The sequence below is a fragment of the Emydura macquarii genome, unplaced genomic scaffold, assembly GCF_026122565.2.
Source record: "Emydura macquarii macquarii isolate MOO-44397 ecotype Brisbane River unplaced genomic scaffold, CSIRO-AGI_Emac_v2 contig_3113, whole genome shotgun sequence".
In the NCBI taxonomy this organism is placed as follows: Eukaryota; Metazoa; Chordata; order Testudines; family Chelidae; genus Emydura; species Emydura macquarii.
The window spans coordinates 6,654,945-6,670,795 of NW_027133250.1; the positions used below are offsets into that span (position 1 = coordinate 6,654,945).

Sequence of the window (15,851 nt, forward strand, 5' to 3'; positions counted from 1 at the left end):
TATCCTCACCCTCCCATCCACACCAGAGAACTGCTTTGATTGTGGCCTTTGAGGTGGCGGGGAGGCAGGGCTGCTTGAACTAACCTCCCACTGATGTGGTTTGTGGTAACAGCCCCACATTCGACATCTTGCAGCCATCCCCAGCTACATCCAGCATGAAGTGAGCCTTTCTTCTCATCTTAACCGGCTCCCTCAGGTGGCCACAGCCTGCCTGGCTTTTAATGCTTTAGCAGGGGTGGGACTTGCTGGGCTTCTTTAACTGTGAAGCTGCAGGATAAAGCGAAGCCTCCACGTGCCCTATCCTGGGAGAAGGGGGCTGTTACGCTGTGGTCTAGTGTGGAGGGCACTGGATTCACATTCGGGCTTCCGTTCCTGGCTCTGCCACTGACCTGCTGTGTGACCTTGGGCAAGTCCTTTCGCAGGCTCTGTGCCTCCATTTCCCCCACCTGCTCTGTTGGCCGACAGTTTAGACCGTGAACTCGTAGGTCACGGACTGTCTGTCTCTCACGAAGTGCCTGCACGGGACCCAGCGTAACGAAGCCCTGATCTTCCTAACACCTAGAGGCCCCGAATGTAATACAAATGTTTCCTTTACAACCACCGCAGTTGTGATGCCTCCAAAACCATGGTCAGGCCGCTGGTATGCTAAGCACTACTTATTACAGTGATTGTAATCCTCTCACTGTTACCTTACCTTGCTTCCTTATCTAGCTATTGTATCCCTCTGTTGTCTCTCCTTTTATACCTGGCTGGTAAGCACTTCAGGGTGGAGACCTTTTCATTACATGTGTCTGGCAGAGCTCTGATCTCTGATGTGTGTCCTTCCATCACTGCTATGATAAAAAAGAAATGAATAGCCCAGAGCAATGTTTTCTCCTCTTAGTTGCAGTGTTCAGATGGCCTATGGGACAACTTGCCACAGGGAAGTCGTGCAGCCAAAGTCTTGTGGCTGTGCTTTGTTTTTTAAAACTAGTCCAGATATTATCTCAACAAGAGTTGTCCTTCCCCAGGCTGAGATAAAAGGAGCATTGCGTGGTGAGTCCAGAAATCTACTAGTCTCCACAGATTCACCAGGGAACATTTGCCCTCCAGGACCAATGGAGGTGGTTCATCTGGGTTGACACAACATCTGTAGTCATGAATAGGAGGTGCTTGGTGAAGAAAAGGGCTTCAGTGGCTCACGCCAACAAGCCTCTACCTAACTTGAGTACCAGTTTTGTCTCCCTTGTTTACCAGGGGTTGCATCCTGCCTGGAACACACTCCAGCTCATGGGGGCACCTAGTGGCTGAATAATGAACTGCTAGTAAACCAGTTGTGGTGCAGTTAGAGGCTAGGGAGCCTGCAACCAGCCGCTTTATAACCTGTCCTTGTGTCGCTGGGTTTTCCAGGTGCAGAACCTGAACAACATCGTCTCCTTCCCCCTGGACAGCCTGCTGAAGGGGCAGCTGAAAGATGGCCGGCTGGTAAGACCCCGCTAAGGTGGTGGGCACTTGCTGTGGGAAGCATAGGATAGAAAGGGGAGCCAGGGAAGGAAGGTTTCCATCTAGCTGCCATTTAATGTTGCTGTGTCCTTCTTCTGGGGTTGACTCTTGTGTGTCCATCCCCTGGCCAGGAGCAGGTCCTTATGGCTCCAAAGCACTTTTCTTATGCACCTGGATCGCAGCAAGGAGACACAGTTGCCGAGCAAGCCCTGTGACAGGCACGCGGTGACCCCGCTCCAAAGAGCGTCTCCCAGGCCAGGCCCTGCATTCGTAGTCGGCTCCGGTGCATGACTAGCGCCTGGCGGTCCCAGCTGGGCACTGCACAGCCACGGCGTGAGAGGTCGTCCCTGCCTCAGTGAGCTGAAGGGGTAAATCGAGCGGATGGAGGATTGTGATGGTCTCTGTTTTGGGTGGGGAAGCTGAAGCATGGAGCCATTAAAAGATTTGCCCAAGGTCTCGTGGGCAGCCTGTGGCGGAAGCAGGCGCTGAACCCTAGTCCAGGGTCTCAAGCACCAGACGATCCTTCCCCCACAGACTCTCAGCCAGCAGCAGAGCTTGTATCTGATCCTGTAGTGGTCTCTCCGCAGCTGGCTGGCCTGACTGGACGAGGAGCTGTTCTCTCCTAGTTACAGGTTGTAGCAGGCCCCAGTCTAATACCTGGGGAAGAGGAGATGCATCCTCCTGTGTCCTGGGAACCTGTCTCCCTCAAACCCGGGCTGTCATGACAGGCACAGGGTACCCTGGAGGTCCGTCCTGTGCCAGCCTTCTCCAGAGGGCAGCTTGGCCGCTATGACAGAGGCGACTGAAGCAGCTGCAGCCCTCGGGCAAGTTGTGAATGTCCCCCCTCTGGTCGGGCAGGTCTGGGTGCCCTAATGTCCAACATCTTGCACATCTGGGTCACGGAGGGTGGCCTGGGTGTGCAGAGCCTTGGCCTGAGGGTGCAGGGTTATGGGCTACAGGGAGGAATCCAGGGGAAGAAATAAGGCTGGCAAAACAGTCACTGCTACTCCCTCCCCCACCCTGCTGTGGCTGTCTGCTCTCATCTCCCTTGGCTCCTCCCCAGCTGCGCCCTGAGAGAACTGGTCCCACGGGTTCCTGCTGGGCTGGGGATTCCCACTCCCGTCCTGTAAAAAGCTGGTTGTCCCTCAGCAAGCCCTTTCCCCCACACATCCCCCACGCTTGCCCGTCCATCTCGGCCTTTGCCTTCTGCTGCTGGCTGGAACTGGCTCCAAGCGCTGAGACCCACATGGGTCTTTCTGAAAGTCCCTTTTCTGCCCTGTGATGCAATTAAAGCTTCTCCTTTTGCATAGGGCTTGTGACGTGACACCAGGAAGTTGATGTGCCTCTGAAGGGTGACCCGGTCTCTACCTAGTGGTGGTGCGGGGCTGAGGACCCCACAATCTTCTCCCTCCCCACCTCTGCTAAGAGTGCCAGGCAGTCTCTTCTGCCCCCTGACAGATATGGGGCTGCCACCAGCTCTGTCCCCCCGACTGTGGGGTGGAATGGACCAGAGGCTGCAGTGCTGCTGGGTCTTGCCACCACAGCCCTGCTCTGCTGGAGTCAGAAATGCCGTGAGAGCTGATCATAGCACCCCTGGGCAGAGAGCTGAGCCGGTGGGCTTCAGATTTGGCTCGCCAGGAGTCTGAGCCATTACAGCAGGCGTGGCTTGGATTCGTAGCCTTGACTGATGCCCCCCAAAACCCGTATTTTTTACTGTATTTGCAGTCCATTTCATGACTTTGATGCATGATTTGCATGCATGAAGACAATAAATTTGCATGCTAGGGTCTGTAACTCTGTATTGATTCATGCCATATGTAAGCAAATAAAAAAAAATTAGTTTCCTCTAAAGCTTATAGAAGCTTTTTAATTGTAAGACTAACTGAAATGTACGAACAGCAAGAAATGGAAGTGTGGACCAGCGTTGAATAGTGTTAGAGCAGGTGACGGCCTTAGAACGTTAACCCTCGTCCTTTAGTTCAAAAGGTCGCTTTTCTCGCCTTTGCTCACGCAAGCTGAAGCCCAGCGTCCGAGAGATCCGAAGACTGGCCAATGGCACCGTCAAGTGATAAAACAGCCAGTGATGGCATTCCCTCGTCGGTCAAAGATCTGTTTTAAGGAGCCCAAACGTAGAAAAACCACTTGCTGCTCGCGGTGGTGACTGGCCACATGAGCAGAATCCTCAAAAACTCCAAATCAGCTGCCCAAGCGCTCTGGTTTTGTCGTAAAATATTTGACAGGAATGCCCAATCATTGCTTGCGCTTTCCAGACACGGTTACTGGCACCATTTAGCTGATGTTCTGAAAAGTCACCCAGCCATTTTACACCCTACCTCCAAATGGATGGAGGTCGAGTCCGGTCTCAAGCTGAATAAATGCATAGACGCAGAAAACCAGTGCGGTGTTAATGTAGGAACCCAGCACTGGAGGAACAAGGTTGAGCGTTTGATCTCATTTATCCCAAGACTAGCACCCCGGGCAATCGCCTGCCTGTAAATCCAGCCCTGGCTGCCGGGCAGGATTGAGATGTGTGGCTTGAGTTTTGCATGGGAGCCCAGGACTAGAGTGGCGGGGGAGATTGCAGGCTGGGATTGAGGTGAACAGATGGGGCTGTGTATTGAGCCCAAACCAGGAACAGCAAAGGATGCTCCAGCGCTGGGCAGCGGCTGTTCTGTGCCCGTTTCCTTGCTAGGTAAAATCAGTCCTTGACTGGCCATGCCCTCGCTAACGGCAGTTCTCTCTCTCTCTCGCTTGCAGGATTTCAAGAAGCAGATTGAGAAGGCCTGGAAGGATTATGAGACCAAAGTGTAAGTTTGCCTCCGGCAGGAACAAGCTAATCCTCCTCCTCTAAACAAAGGTGTTTTGTAGGGGGGGCCCTGGCAGCAGCTAAGGTCACCCGCTGTAAATTGCACTCTCCCAGCTGGCCAGGCTCTTGCGTAAGCTGCTGGTTAATGCCATCTCCACTAAAAGGAGATTGGAGCCGGGAGTGCTGGCTTGGGGTGGGGAATCTCCTGGCTCCTCCAGCCCCAGCCTCTCCCAGCAGGAGGTGCTGTAGGCGCTCTTTGCTATTCCAGAATAGGGCAGGAGCATGGGATGGGGCAGGAGCACTTGCTGTGGGGGCGCTTGCAACACAACACTTCCCTTGACCGAGAGGGGCTGGGGTAGGGACCCGTATGGATGGGCTGCCGTGCTGTTATCCTGTCTTAGAAGGAATCGCTGTAGGAGACGGCGTGGAGGCCCCAGCAGAGAACAATCCTGCATTGTGGCAGGGGATTAGACTAGATGACCCTGGAAGCCCCTTCTAACCTGATGATGGGGCTGCTCTGTGCATGGACAGGGGAGAGAATTGCCTAGTGGGGAAAGCTCCGAGTTCTGCCTCTCCGAGTGGTTGAGGCCCTGACTGCGTCTTGCCAGCAGAACCAGGGAGTAATTCAAAAGGACAGGAGGCGGGCCCTGCTTGACTCTTGCCCCTGGCCGTCCTGTCTCCCCAGCGTGAAGATTGAGAAGGAGCGAGCGCGGCTGGCGGGAGTCATCCAGGTGGAGCCGTCGCCAGCGGAAATCACCGCGGAGACGCAGAAGGAGCGGCGGATGTTCCAGCTGCAGATGTGTGAGGTGATGGTCCTTGCCGTGCTGGAGAGCGGAGCGTGGTGGGGCCTGTGATGCGGGTGCTTGTATCTGGAGAGGCTGTATTGAGAGTCCTTACACCCTCTCCGGGGTATCTGATCCCCTCCCATAAGGGCATGAAGGTCACCTCCTTGCCAGGAAGGGACGACAGAGACACTTGCCCATGGTCACACAGGGAGTCCATGACAGAGCCAGGAATTGAACTCTCCAGAGTCCCAGTCCAGTGCCTTAACCCCTAGGCCATCCTTCCTTCCGTCTAGCCTGGGCACTCTGTGGAAGAACCACCTAGTGACCTATAGAAAACAGTCAAAGCAGATGAAGGAGTAAATGGGCAGCCCCCCCTACCCCCCTCCGACCAATCAATCACCCTGCCCAACAGCCGTCAGATACTTCAGGGACAGGTGTCACAGAAATATGCCGGGGGATCAACTCCTGCACGCTGGGGGAGTGGGGCGGGGATGAGTTAGGCCCATGGCTCTCTTAGAACCAAGAGACACCCCTTATCTGCAGGGGCTGCATTGCCACATGCCTCTGCAAGAGCTGCTCCGTGCCCCCAGTGCGCGGCTAGCCTGCAGCTCTTAGCTGCCTCCTGTGTGCCACCCGCTCCCAGCATGCTAGGCTTCCTGCCCGTCCTGCCTTGCCTGCAGCCTGGCCACTGGCCGGGAGAGCTAAGAAAATAAGCCAGGGGTGTAGATTCCCATCTCTCCCTCTTTCCAACCATCATCCCTGGGGCTGGGGCCTCCCTCCTTGATCTCGAATGAGACCTCCCCCACCCTTTGCCCTAAGTGGTGGATGGCCCCTCCCTGGCCCCGGGCTAGGGAGCCTCACCATTTCCCATCTGAGTACAGAGCCCCTTGAGGCCCATCCCCTCGACCCTGGCCTGCCCTTCCCAATGCACTGCTGCCTCTGCTGGAGAAGGGTAAGGATCAGCAGTAGCTGGGGAGGTTGGGGGGGGGGGGGGATGGAGGATAGAAATGGGGTGAGGAGGGCCTGCTACAGGCAATATCCCAGTCTCTCCAGCGCTCAAAACTTCCTCCTGCTGCTGCGTCCCTCAGAGATCTCCAGCCAGTGCTAGGAATCCGCCTGGACCTTGAGCTCTTCAACACCTTTAGATCTGGTGTGGGTCTGAAGCGTTGGTGCCAGCCCCACCTCGCTTTGGGTGCTGACTGTCAGCCCCGCTTGATTTGCTACTATTGCCTTTACTTTGCAAAGCCCATTGCAAGATGAGTTACTTCCCGTTTGCTTTGTTCCACAGAAGGACTGTTTAAAGGAGAGGGGTGGGGGGTGGATCTCATTAGGGCCAGGGGTTTGGCAGCGCAGGTGTGTTTCTTTTCGGGGAAGATGTCCTGCCCAGCAATTGCCACCAGGCTGTGTCAAAGCTGTTCCCTGCGTGCGGTATCTGCAAAGATGGAATGAGGGCTGATGACTAGTTTGGCATCTCGGGAGCCGCTTGCACAGACTGTGACTGTATTTGTGCATGTGCAAATGCAGGTGTGGTTGTGTGTGATGCGTGTTTGTGTGTCTCAGCCAGTCTGTGAGAGAAGCCAGCTGTCATGTGAGAGAGAGAGATTCCTGCTCCATCTGGGGTGGAATGACGAGCAAGGGGAAATCCCAGGAGTGATACTCAGAGGGGAGGGTTCCTGCTTTGTGCAGTACCACTTTGCATGTCTGTATCGCCTGTCATATGAGGGAGAAGCAACAATGTTTGCAAACATTAGTGAGTCAAGCCTCAGACGAGCCCAGCAAGCTAGGATATCATTACCACCTCCACCTAACCGCTGAGCAAACCAGTGGAGGCAGGTAAGCGGTGGAACCCAGGGTTCCTTCTGCCTACCCCCCTGCTTTAACTACTAATCAGTGCTGCCCTCCTGGGAACAGGAAAGGAACCCAGGAGTCCTGACCTCCCGATCCCCGCTCCAACCATTAGATCCAGTCCCCTTCCAGAGCTGGGAGTGCTCCCACCCTTCCTCTACCCGCTAGCCAACAGAGGACAGGTAACGAGAAAACGGCAGGTCGGGGAATGGTCTCAGAAACACGGCCCTAGAGCTGCTTTCCATGCAGGTTAGCGTGTGCACCTGGAGCGGGTCCCCGAGGACCGTCCGCGGCCTTATCCAGAATTGAGTGTCCCACTGGGGGGTGCATAATGGCCCCCAGGGACAGCTCCTGGCAGCGCGGGCAGGGCTGGAGCGCAGGACAGCATCTGGGGGCGACGGGAGGGTTACAGAGTTGTGGCGCAGCGGCAGCTCTCTTTCCTTGTTGTGGTTTTGGGCTACGTGGAAAGGCTGGAGCGCTGGGGGCGAGCCAGGGAGTGAGTCATCCCTTTTGAATAGCTTCACTGTTAAATAAATACCAGCACATGGAAACACTCAGCGCTCCCAGTGCAGCGGGAGGGAGGGGCTTTGTCCCAGGGGCTGCAGTGGAAAGAAAGAGAAGATGTATGTAGTGCCCGCCGTGGCCCGGGCACCTGCTTTGCTATATTAGCGCGATTTGATTTTACCCTGGGCCATATACCCAGATGGTCAGTGCCCAGCTTGATCCCTGGGTGGGTTTAGGACATGTCTTCCTCAGACCTGTAGTTGAGAACTATCTTATACAGTTGGGAGCACGCACTCCGGAGAATCTCCACTGTTGGTTAGCTGTACGGGGGCTCTGACATGCACCCAGGCAGTTCCCATTCCAGTCTGGACCTTGACATGGCTTTTCTAGCCAGTAATTTATAAGCCACGGTGGCCCAACGTTCCGATGCTGGCACCCGGTTTGCTCTGGGGCTGGATTGAGAGCGCTGGGCCAGAATCCAGGGAGCAATTGTACATATCCCCCCGCCCCCAGGCAGCCAGCAGCGTGTATTGCACGTGCTGGCAGGCTTCAAGTCATGCGCCTCCAGCCCCTGTCTGTTCTTCCTTTGGAAAGTATCATAGCCTGGGGACCAGGAAGGGAAAATGTCACACTCATGGCTGCATTTTTTTTTTAACCTCCTTCTCTGGGTCCTATCCTGGTGGTCCAGGCCACCTGATAGTTGCTGACCCAGTGTTTGTGGCTGGGGCCTATTCTGGCAGCAGTCGCTGCATCCCCAGGCTCCTGCTTTCATCAAAGAATTCATTTAACCTCACAAGACAGGGAAGTATCATTTCTGTTTTGTGGATGGGGAAACCGAGGCACAGAGAGGTGAGGTGATTTACCCAAAATCCCCCAGGAAGTCAGTGGCAGAACCAAGAATAGATGCCAGGAGTCCTGCCTCCTCTTGCTCTAACCACTAGAGACCTCATTACCTTCTCTGAGCCAGAAACAGAATCCAGGAGTCCCAATCTTCTCCTCTGACCACTCGACAGCAGAACCTCCCATTAAAGCTATATTCCCACTTAATCTCCTGTTCTCGCTACCTCTAACAAAGGCTCCTTATAGCGTGGCTTTGGCCTATTACACCAGTCCTCCATGCCCCATTTTCTGGGCTCGCGACACATTTCTCCAGCTGTGCTACTGGCAAGGAGAGAGAAATAAAAATCTCACCACCCTTGCCCGACTGTAATACTCTACTGTGCAGCTGTCTGGAAGACCTTCTAAAAAGAGAACCCACTTCTTCAGTCAACACTTTCCCCCTGGCCCGCTCACACTCCTTGCCTCCAAAATACACAGACGCAGGATCTTCGTAATGAGATCCATGTTAACCCCTTCGCTGCTGACTTGTCTTCCAGGTGCTGGTTTCACCATTGCAGTACTGTGCTACTTTAAAAAAAAAAAAAAAAAAAAAAAAAAAAACCCAGTTAAACCAAGAGCTCTGCTGAGTTCAAAAAAGGATTGAACATTTATATGGGTATTTGAGACCATCCAGAGTGTGATAAGGATTAAAATCCTCATGCTTCAGGGCATAGGCTAACTTCTGACTAATCAGGGTCAGGAAGAAACCTGCATAGAGGGTGGGTTATTCATGATCTCCAGGGTTTCTTGCTCCTTATTCTGATGCAGCTGGTGCTGGCCACTGTTGGAGACAGGATATTGGGTTAAATGGACCCTGATCTGATCCACTATGGCAATTTCTATGGGAAAATTAAATTGGAGTGGAAGAAATTTACCATCAGCCCAGTTCTGTGAGCCATTGACAGCTGTGTTAGCTGAAAAGAGGAGAAAATGGGATTGTGCCTTTTTCTTTGCTTTTGCATGAAGACTTGAAAGTTCTTGGAGGTTTTTTTTACACACACACACACACACACACACACACACACACACTCTCTCTCTCTCTCTCTCTGTCCTGTGTGTGAGGCTGTATGGATCACTAAAGAATTATTAGGTTAATGCCATTGCAGGTACTATGCAAGTAAAACCCATTTAATTGAGAGGAGGAGTAATATTTTTATTTAGATTGTTTTTAAAATTGTACTGTCTTTGGTTAACACTGTATTTAACTCAAAACTTAGCAAGCACTTGGGAGAAAAGCTCTCTTTGTTAAAATTTCACAGACCCAATCCTTGAACTTCGAGGGCTGTGAAAGCTCCCAGTCCACGTCATTGGGCTTTCCAAGGGAAAGCTCCAGCGTGACAGTGGAGATAGGACTTCAGAGACACAAGTTATAATTTGACCTGCTAAAATTGAGTTGAATGTGTTAGCACGGCCCTAGGAAAAGTAATCGAGTTTAGGTTGGGCTGATGTAGCCCACATTTGCTAAACACAACCACTTTTTGTAGCCGAGACCAAGCTTTAGAGGCAGCTATTGCGGAGTCCTGCTGAACTGATCTGCAAAAGATTTGTGATCACTTTCACTGTGCGTGGCACCACTGCCTGAGAAACTAGTCTGGCTGGGCAAAGCCCAGTTTAACTGGCTGCTTTTTCATCTGGTCCTCAGAGGGTTTCCACCAGAGATGGGACCTGAACCCAACAGCTCTGGACTTGAGGGTAAGTTCACACCCAGATCTGGATCTGAACTTTTCAGTCCAGGCTCAGCTAGAGGCATCACCATTTCCAGACCTGAATCTGAGCACTAAAGAATTCCAAGTCTTTTCTGTTCGATAGTCCAAGATTTGAGGAGTCTCTCATCAATGGCCTAACTCTGTGTCTCTTCTCCATCTCTAGTACCTGCTGAAAGCTAACGAGAGCCAGACGAAGCAAGGCCCAGACTTCCTGCAGAGCATGATCAAGTTTTTCCATGCGCAACATAAGTAGGTACCGACTCCGCTCAGCGCTTCCTGTCAGCTGGCGATGTCACTTCCTGTAGCAAGTGTAGAGTTCTGCTAACTCGTCCTCATTTGCTTTAACTCCCAGTAGCTCTGAGTGGTAGGTAGAGAGAAATGAATCCCAATGGATTAAGCACGGGCTTTTGCTGAACATGGGAGACATTAAGCATTTGTTTAAGGGCCACAGAAAAGGGTATTTTACTGGTACTGTGTCCAGTGACTGGTTGTTTTTCTTTAGTGTCACTAGTCCATTACTAAAGCAATCCCTCTCCATGGAGAGAAATGACCTTAATAGCTGTTCGTTGCATTCATGTATAATATTTTAATAGAATTAATTCCAAACTAATTTTTATTGCATGAATGATGGTTTGAGGATCTCAGTGTGTGTTTGGTTAAGTGTTATCCTTCATTTTACACATAGGGAAACTGAGGCATGGTGCGTGGACATGCTCAAGGCCACACAGTGGTTTCAGTGGCAGAACTGGGCGTAGAATTCAGGGCAGTGGACATCTAGTCCCTATCACTGCACTCTAGGGGAGGCTGCTTCAGAGCAATATAGGAAATGAGCCTGTGTCATAAAACTTGCATCCAGTCCTGGATTTCCAAATTTGGGAGCGTTCAGATCTGGGGTTCTGGTTTTAGTACCGATCTGGGCCAGATTCTGGACCACAGTGGAGTGACTCTGGAATCAGGCTAGCGTAATTGAATGGTGTTTGATCCTGTAAGTTTTTTTGCAGTAGGATGAAGCCCATGATAATTAGAGGTGAGAGATTTGGCCTCAGCCCACCATCCTGGCTGCTTGTAATGAAATGGGAGAGATCTGGCACCGGTGCTCTGGGGATCCATTTCAGGGGAGGAGCGGAGTCTTACCCGCCCATCTGCCCATTCTGCCCGTGGGCAGTACACTGGGCGCTTCCCAAGCTGATACCCCAGCTGCTTTAAGCTGAGCGTCTATAGGCACAACATGAGTGTGACCATGGGGTTGGGAGGTAGACTCTGGATTCTGAACTCTTCTCCTTCAGGTCATCAAGCAGAGTGGCCATGGCTCTTTGGGGTAACACTGGGGAGCCTTTGCATGACCCCGATGGTCTTGATGCTGTTGGTGTGCGCTGGCTGAGGGGGCAGCATGCTAGGAACGCCACAGTGTCGACAGCAGGGATTTTTGTAGCTGGCTGTGAAGGACCTGGCCGTGTTTGATGAATGGTGTTGCAAGACCCCTGGGTAACATTTCTGTCTTTCTCAGTTTCTTCCAGGATGGCTGGAAGGCTGCTCAGAACCTCTCTCCTTTCATTGAGAAGCTCGCTGCATCTTTACACGCAGTAAGTATTCGCAGCCAGGAGTTGCAGGTGCTCAGCACTTCTCTGGATCAGGGCCTTTATTTTGTTCCCCGCAGTGGAACACAAGTAATCTATGAACCTTCAAGAGAAAACCCACGGGAGTCCAGCTGCCTTTTCAAAAAGGGGCTAAGGGTGGTCCTCTGAACCGGACTGGTGAGCCTTACTTAAGTACTATGAGAACTGGATGAAGTGGTAATGAGAACACATTGCTAATAGGGGCCCTAGGGTGCTGTATGTGCCCAGTCCCTGCCTGAGCAATCTCGGGGGAATTTTAAATCATCCAAATGAATATGATACCCTAGTATAAACCAGCATGACTTCTGTAACAGAAAATCAGACCTCCCCAATCTACTAGACTTCTGCAAGCATGGATACGTGAGAACCACCTCTGCTACTGGCCCATATCGGGATGGGATAGCAGGCTAGATGGGCCCATGGTCTGATCCAGCCTGGCAGTTCCTATGTTCCTGCCCTACTTTAGATGACTCCCCCATTTCCCCCCTCATGAACACTCTGCTCCCCCTGTCATTGAGGGCAGAGAGGCTCATGATGATCGTATTAATGTCTTCTGCTGTTGCTTTTCTTTTTCAGCTGCATCAGGCCCAGGAGGAGGAGGTGAAGGAACTCACTCAGATCCGTGATTCCCTCCGAGGCATCCTGCAGCTGGAGAACAAAGAGGTGAGGCTCCTGGCCTAGTCCCCCATGGTGCCAGGCAATGAAAGGCCCCAGCAGCATGGGGGAATAATGCACAGAGTCAGAGCTAGGCCTCGTGGTGAGCATCCTACCTTGGGTTTTCTACAGAGAGACCCAGCCCTGTTACCCTTTCCCCAGGGGAGCCAGGAGCAGCCAGAGCCTGAGGCAGGTGGGTAGATAGGAAAACAGGAATCGATGCCAAGCCAATTGAAATCTATGGAAGGGCTCTCCTGGATTTCAGCGGGCCATCCAGGGCATCCGAGATAGAGCTGAGCTTAGCCACCTCCCGAGAAGTGATGGCCAGAGCTGACGGGATGCGCGGGGCGGGGCAGGGCGGGAGGAGAGGACAAGGGCTGAGGGCTCAGCCATTGACAGTGCGACGCTGTCATGTGCGATGAGAGGACACAGGCCTGGGACCAGGTGTGCGTTGCTAGCTACCTGGGTGGTGTCACGCTGGTGGTATGAACGGGGCAGGAACTGACTTTGCAGGCAGTCAGAGGCTGGGCGAGGCTGGCTGGAAGGGTCAGACGAGTGTCCGAGAGACTACGAAGGAAAGAAAGATGGCGGGAAAGGAGACGTTAGCCGCCAACAAGAAGGCCCAGGGAAGTCGGGATGGTGAGCGCTGGCTGGAGTTCCAAGTGACTATCCCGCAAGCGGCCATAAAAAAGTTGGAGGGTGTTTTGGAGGTGCTGAAGACAACATAGAAGGAAGGTCTGGGGCATTCCCTGCTGGCCCAATCCTGCAGGATCAAGCCGTGGGCAGGCAAAAGGGCTGCAACTCAGGAAAGAAACAGACCTCGAGGCCTACGCTCTGAATATATATACGTATTTTTATTCTGTCCTTTGATGAGTTCAGGAAAACCTGCTCAGGAAGAACTCCGGCAGCGGCTACAGCATCCACCAGCACCAAGGGAACAAGCAGTACGGGACGGAGAAGTCAGGCTTTCTGTCCAAGAAAAGCGATGGGTGCGTACGAGCTGGCTCCTGCTCGCTCCGGTTTCAAATAGACCCCAGTTCTCAGCGCGCTCATGCAGGGAAGGCCGTTGGCCGTAGAACGAGACCGCTGAGGGATCGAATAATGCAGGAATTACTGGGTGGGAGGTTCTTTGGCGTGTTCCATGCAGGCGATCTGACTAGATGGTCCTAATCCCTTCTAGCTTTAAAAATCCATGAATCCTCAAAAGCTCTTGTTTCTCCGCCAAGTCCACACACTTGCACGCTGGGTTACCTCTCTGCAGCAGCTGGGAGGTGGCCTTCCTGGCTCTGGTCGATGTCTGCTTGAGAAGTATGGCTGCATTGGCGCAGGCGAGGGGGGCTGGCTACCCATGCACAATCTCCCCCGACCCCTGGGTGTGGACTCTGGTGGCTAGCTCCAGTCATGCCGTCACCGGCCATGCTGCTATTTTCAGGCACTTGCTTGAGCACAGCTAGTGCGTCTACATCCACCCGAGCTAGAAATTAAACTTGGCAGCTGCTGGGGCTGAGATCCCTTGGGTGACTTAAAAAAAAAAAATGGAACGTGGGGGTGGGATGGCTGGTGGGTTGATGATCCGCTCTGGCACCTGGGACGGGGCTCTGGTTTGGAGGTAACCCAGCTCAGGAGTGACCCCCATGTTGCCAGCTGATGTCTGTTAGGGATCAGGTTTGAAATGGTTTGGTGGAGTCGGTCCATTTCCTAGAGGACGGGTGCCCACCTCCCACGCAAGTCCTCTCCAAGCCTGGCACTCATTGCTACCCACTTTTGGGAGTCTCAGCAGAGAGGCCAGCACCCGATGGAGATGAACTGTCCCAAGCGGTGGTCCTTTCGGGCCAGGACTGGGGCGTGTTGGTAAGGAACCCTACACTGCAACCATCTCCCCTGGACTTCAGTCTCCAAGGTTACCAACCTGGCACCAAATTCCCTTTGAAAAGGAAGAAGGTCCATTCTGTGGGCGTAGCAAGGAAAAAGAAGTGTTTGGACTGTGTACAACGGGGCCAACACGTGGTGTAGGAAAGCCCCCTGGCATTGAGGGAAGAAGCCTCTTAGAGGTGTGCATGGGGGTTAAGGGAAAGGATGAGGCACTCTGAACAAAAGCAGAAGGTGGACGGAGAAGATTGAGACAGCCAGAGGATTTGAGCAGGGCTCAGAAGGTATTCTTCCACCTTGTGAGTTAAAGGAAGCGCTGCGTTAGCCGGGGAAGCAGCACTCCCCACTTGAGCACATTGGTGAGCTAAGGGGTGATGGGTGTCACCATGGCTTTGGGAGAAGCTGGGTATCGGGTGCAATGTGGCCCCTCACTCCCGTCTCTTACCTGACCTAGAATCCGGAAAGTGTGGCAGAAGAGGAAGTGTGGCGTGAAGTACGGCTGTCTCACCATCTCACACAGCACGGTAAGGCCAAGCGACGGGCACGGGCTGATTGGGCTGGGGCGGGGCGGGAGGGAGGCTTGGTTTCAGCCTGCCATGGAACAGTCATAACAAGGGGTCATTTATTTGCATGGAGACTGGAGATGAAGTCCATTCAAGCCTGTGTGGAGAACTGCACCCTCTATGAATGGGTGTGTGAACAGGCAGCCAAATCACAGCCCTAGAGCATGTGCTGCTGATGGTAACCTTTTAGTTTAAAGGATCAGGCTGTACCTCTTTGTCCCATGCGTCTCTCCGTGTGAAGGAGAGCTGTCAGGTTGTAACCTCGAAATGCCATACAGAGCTGTGCAAAGGTTGGCTGATTTGTTTCCTAGGGGTCCATCTGACCTCTGAATCTCTGCATCCTCCAAATGCAAGTCCAAAACTCTGCCAAGGTTTGCTTGAAACTCAGGTGTGTTAATCTTTTGGTAAACTCCACCCAGTCTTGGGATTTGTAAAGAAACCCCAAACTGGATGCATCATAACAACTTGTATGAACAAATATGAAAGAGAGAGAGAACATGCTGGAGAAGGGTTTTCTATGACCTTTTCAGGTAGGGAGCATAAATGATACCTTGAGGTTCCAGACTAGACAGATAATTGGTAGAAACTTCATGTTGAAAGAATGGCTGCCCTCTAGAGGTAGAGGGAATTAAATGCATCTTAAAAAAGGAAAGCTACTCCCATTGTCGTGAAGAAAACTGACGGGGCTCTAATTCTTCTGCAAAAGAAGATTCAGCAAGATCCAAAGAGCGTTTGGGCATTTCTGTAGATAACAAGAATATCTGGAGTTAGAATAGTTACTGTTAGCCCAAACTCTGGAAAACCTCATGCTCTTTTGTAATGCTTTTTCATCAGTAGTTGAGATTATTGTCCCTGGTCTACAGATGGGGGAAACTGAGGAACAGAGTGGGGACAGTGATTTGCCCAGCATCAGCCAGTAGGCCAGTGGCAGAGCTGGGAATAGAACCCAGATGTCCTGAGTCCCAGTCTAGTGTGCTACCACTAGGCTGTACTGCCCCTTCAGTCTTTAAACCAGTCTTGGGCTGTTCGAGATTAGGGAGAAGATGATCCCACATCTCTCTACTGCTGGGTTCTTGCATCTTCCTCTGAGTGCATCTGGTGCCAGTCACTGCCGGAGATTAGATGAACCCCGGGTCCGAACC

The 15,851-nt window shown here is 52.6% G+C and overlaps 1 protein-coding gene across 1 annotated transcript in view; it reads left to right on the forward strand.

Annotated features, from left to right (window-relative positions):
- The window catches only part of ASAP3 (ArfGAP with SH3 domain, ankyrin repeat and PH domain 3), a 55,364-nt gene that overhangs the window by 21,384 nt on the left and 18,129 nt on the right, over window positions 1-15,851 (forward strand). Inside the window, exons 4-11 of the mRNA XM_067530823.1 lie at window positions 1,390-1,464; window positions 4,240-4,289; window positions 4,974-5,094; window positions 10,171-10,256; window positions 11,515-11,590; window positions 12,200-12,286; window positions 13,157-13,266; window positions 14,601-14,670. Of these exons, the coding sequence (XP_067386924.1) occupies window positions 1,390-1,464; window positions 4,240-4,289; window positions 4,974-5,094; window positions 10,171-10,256; window positions 11,515-11,590; window positions 12,200-12,286; window positions 13,157-13,266; window positions 14,601-14,670 (675 nt within the window). The remainder of the gene's footprint in view (window positions 1-1,389; window positions 1,465-4,239; window positions 4,290-4,973; window positions 5,095-10,170; window positions 10,257-11,514; window positions 11,591-12,199; window positions 12,287-13,156; window positions 13,267-14,600; window positions 14,671-15,851) is intronic.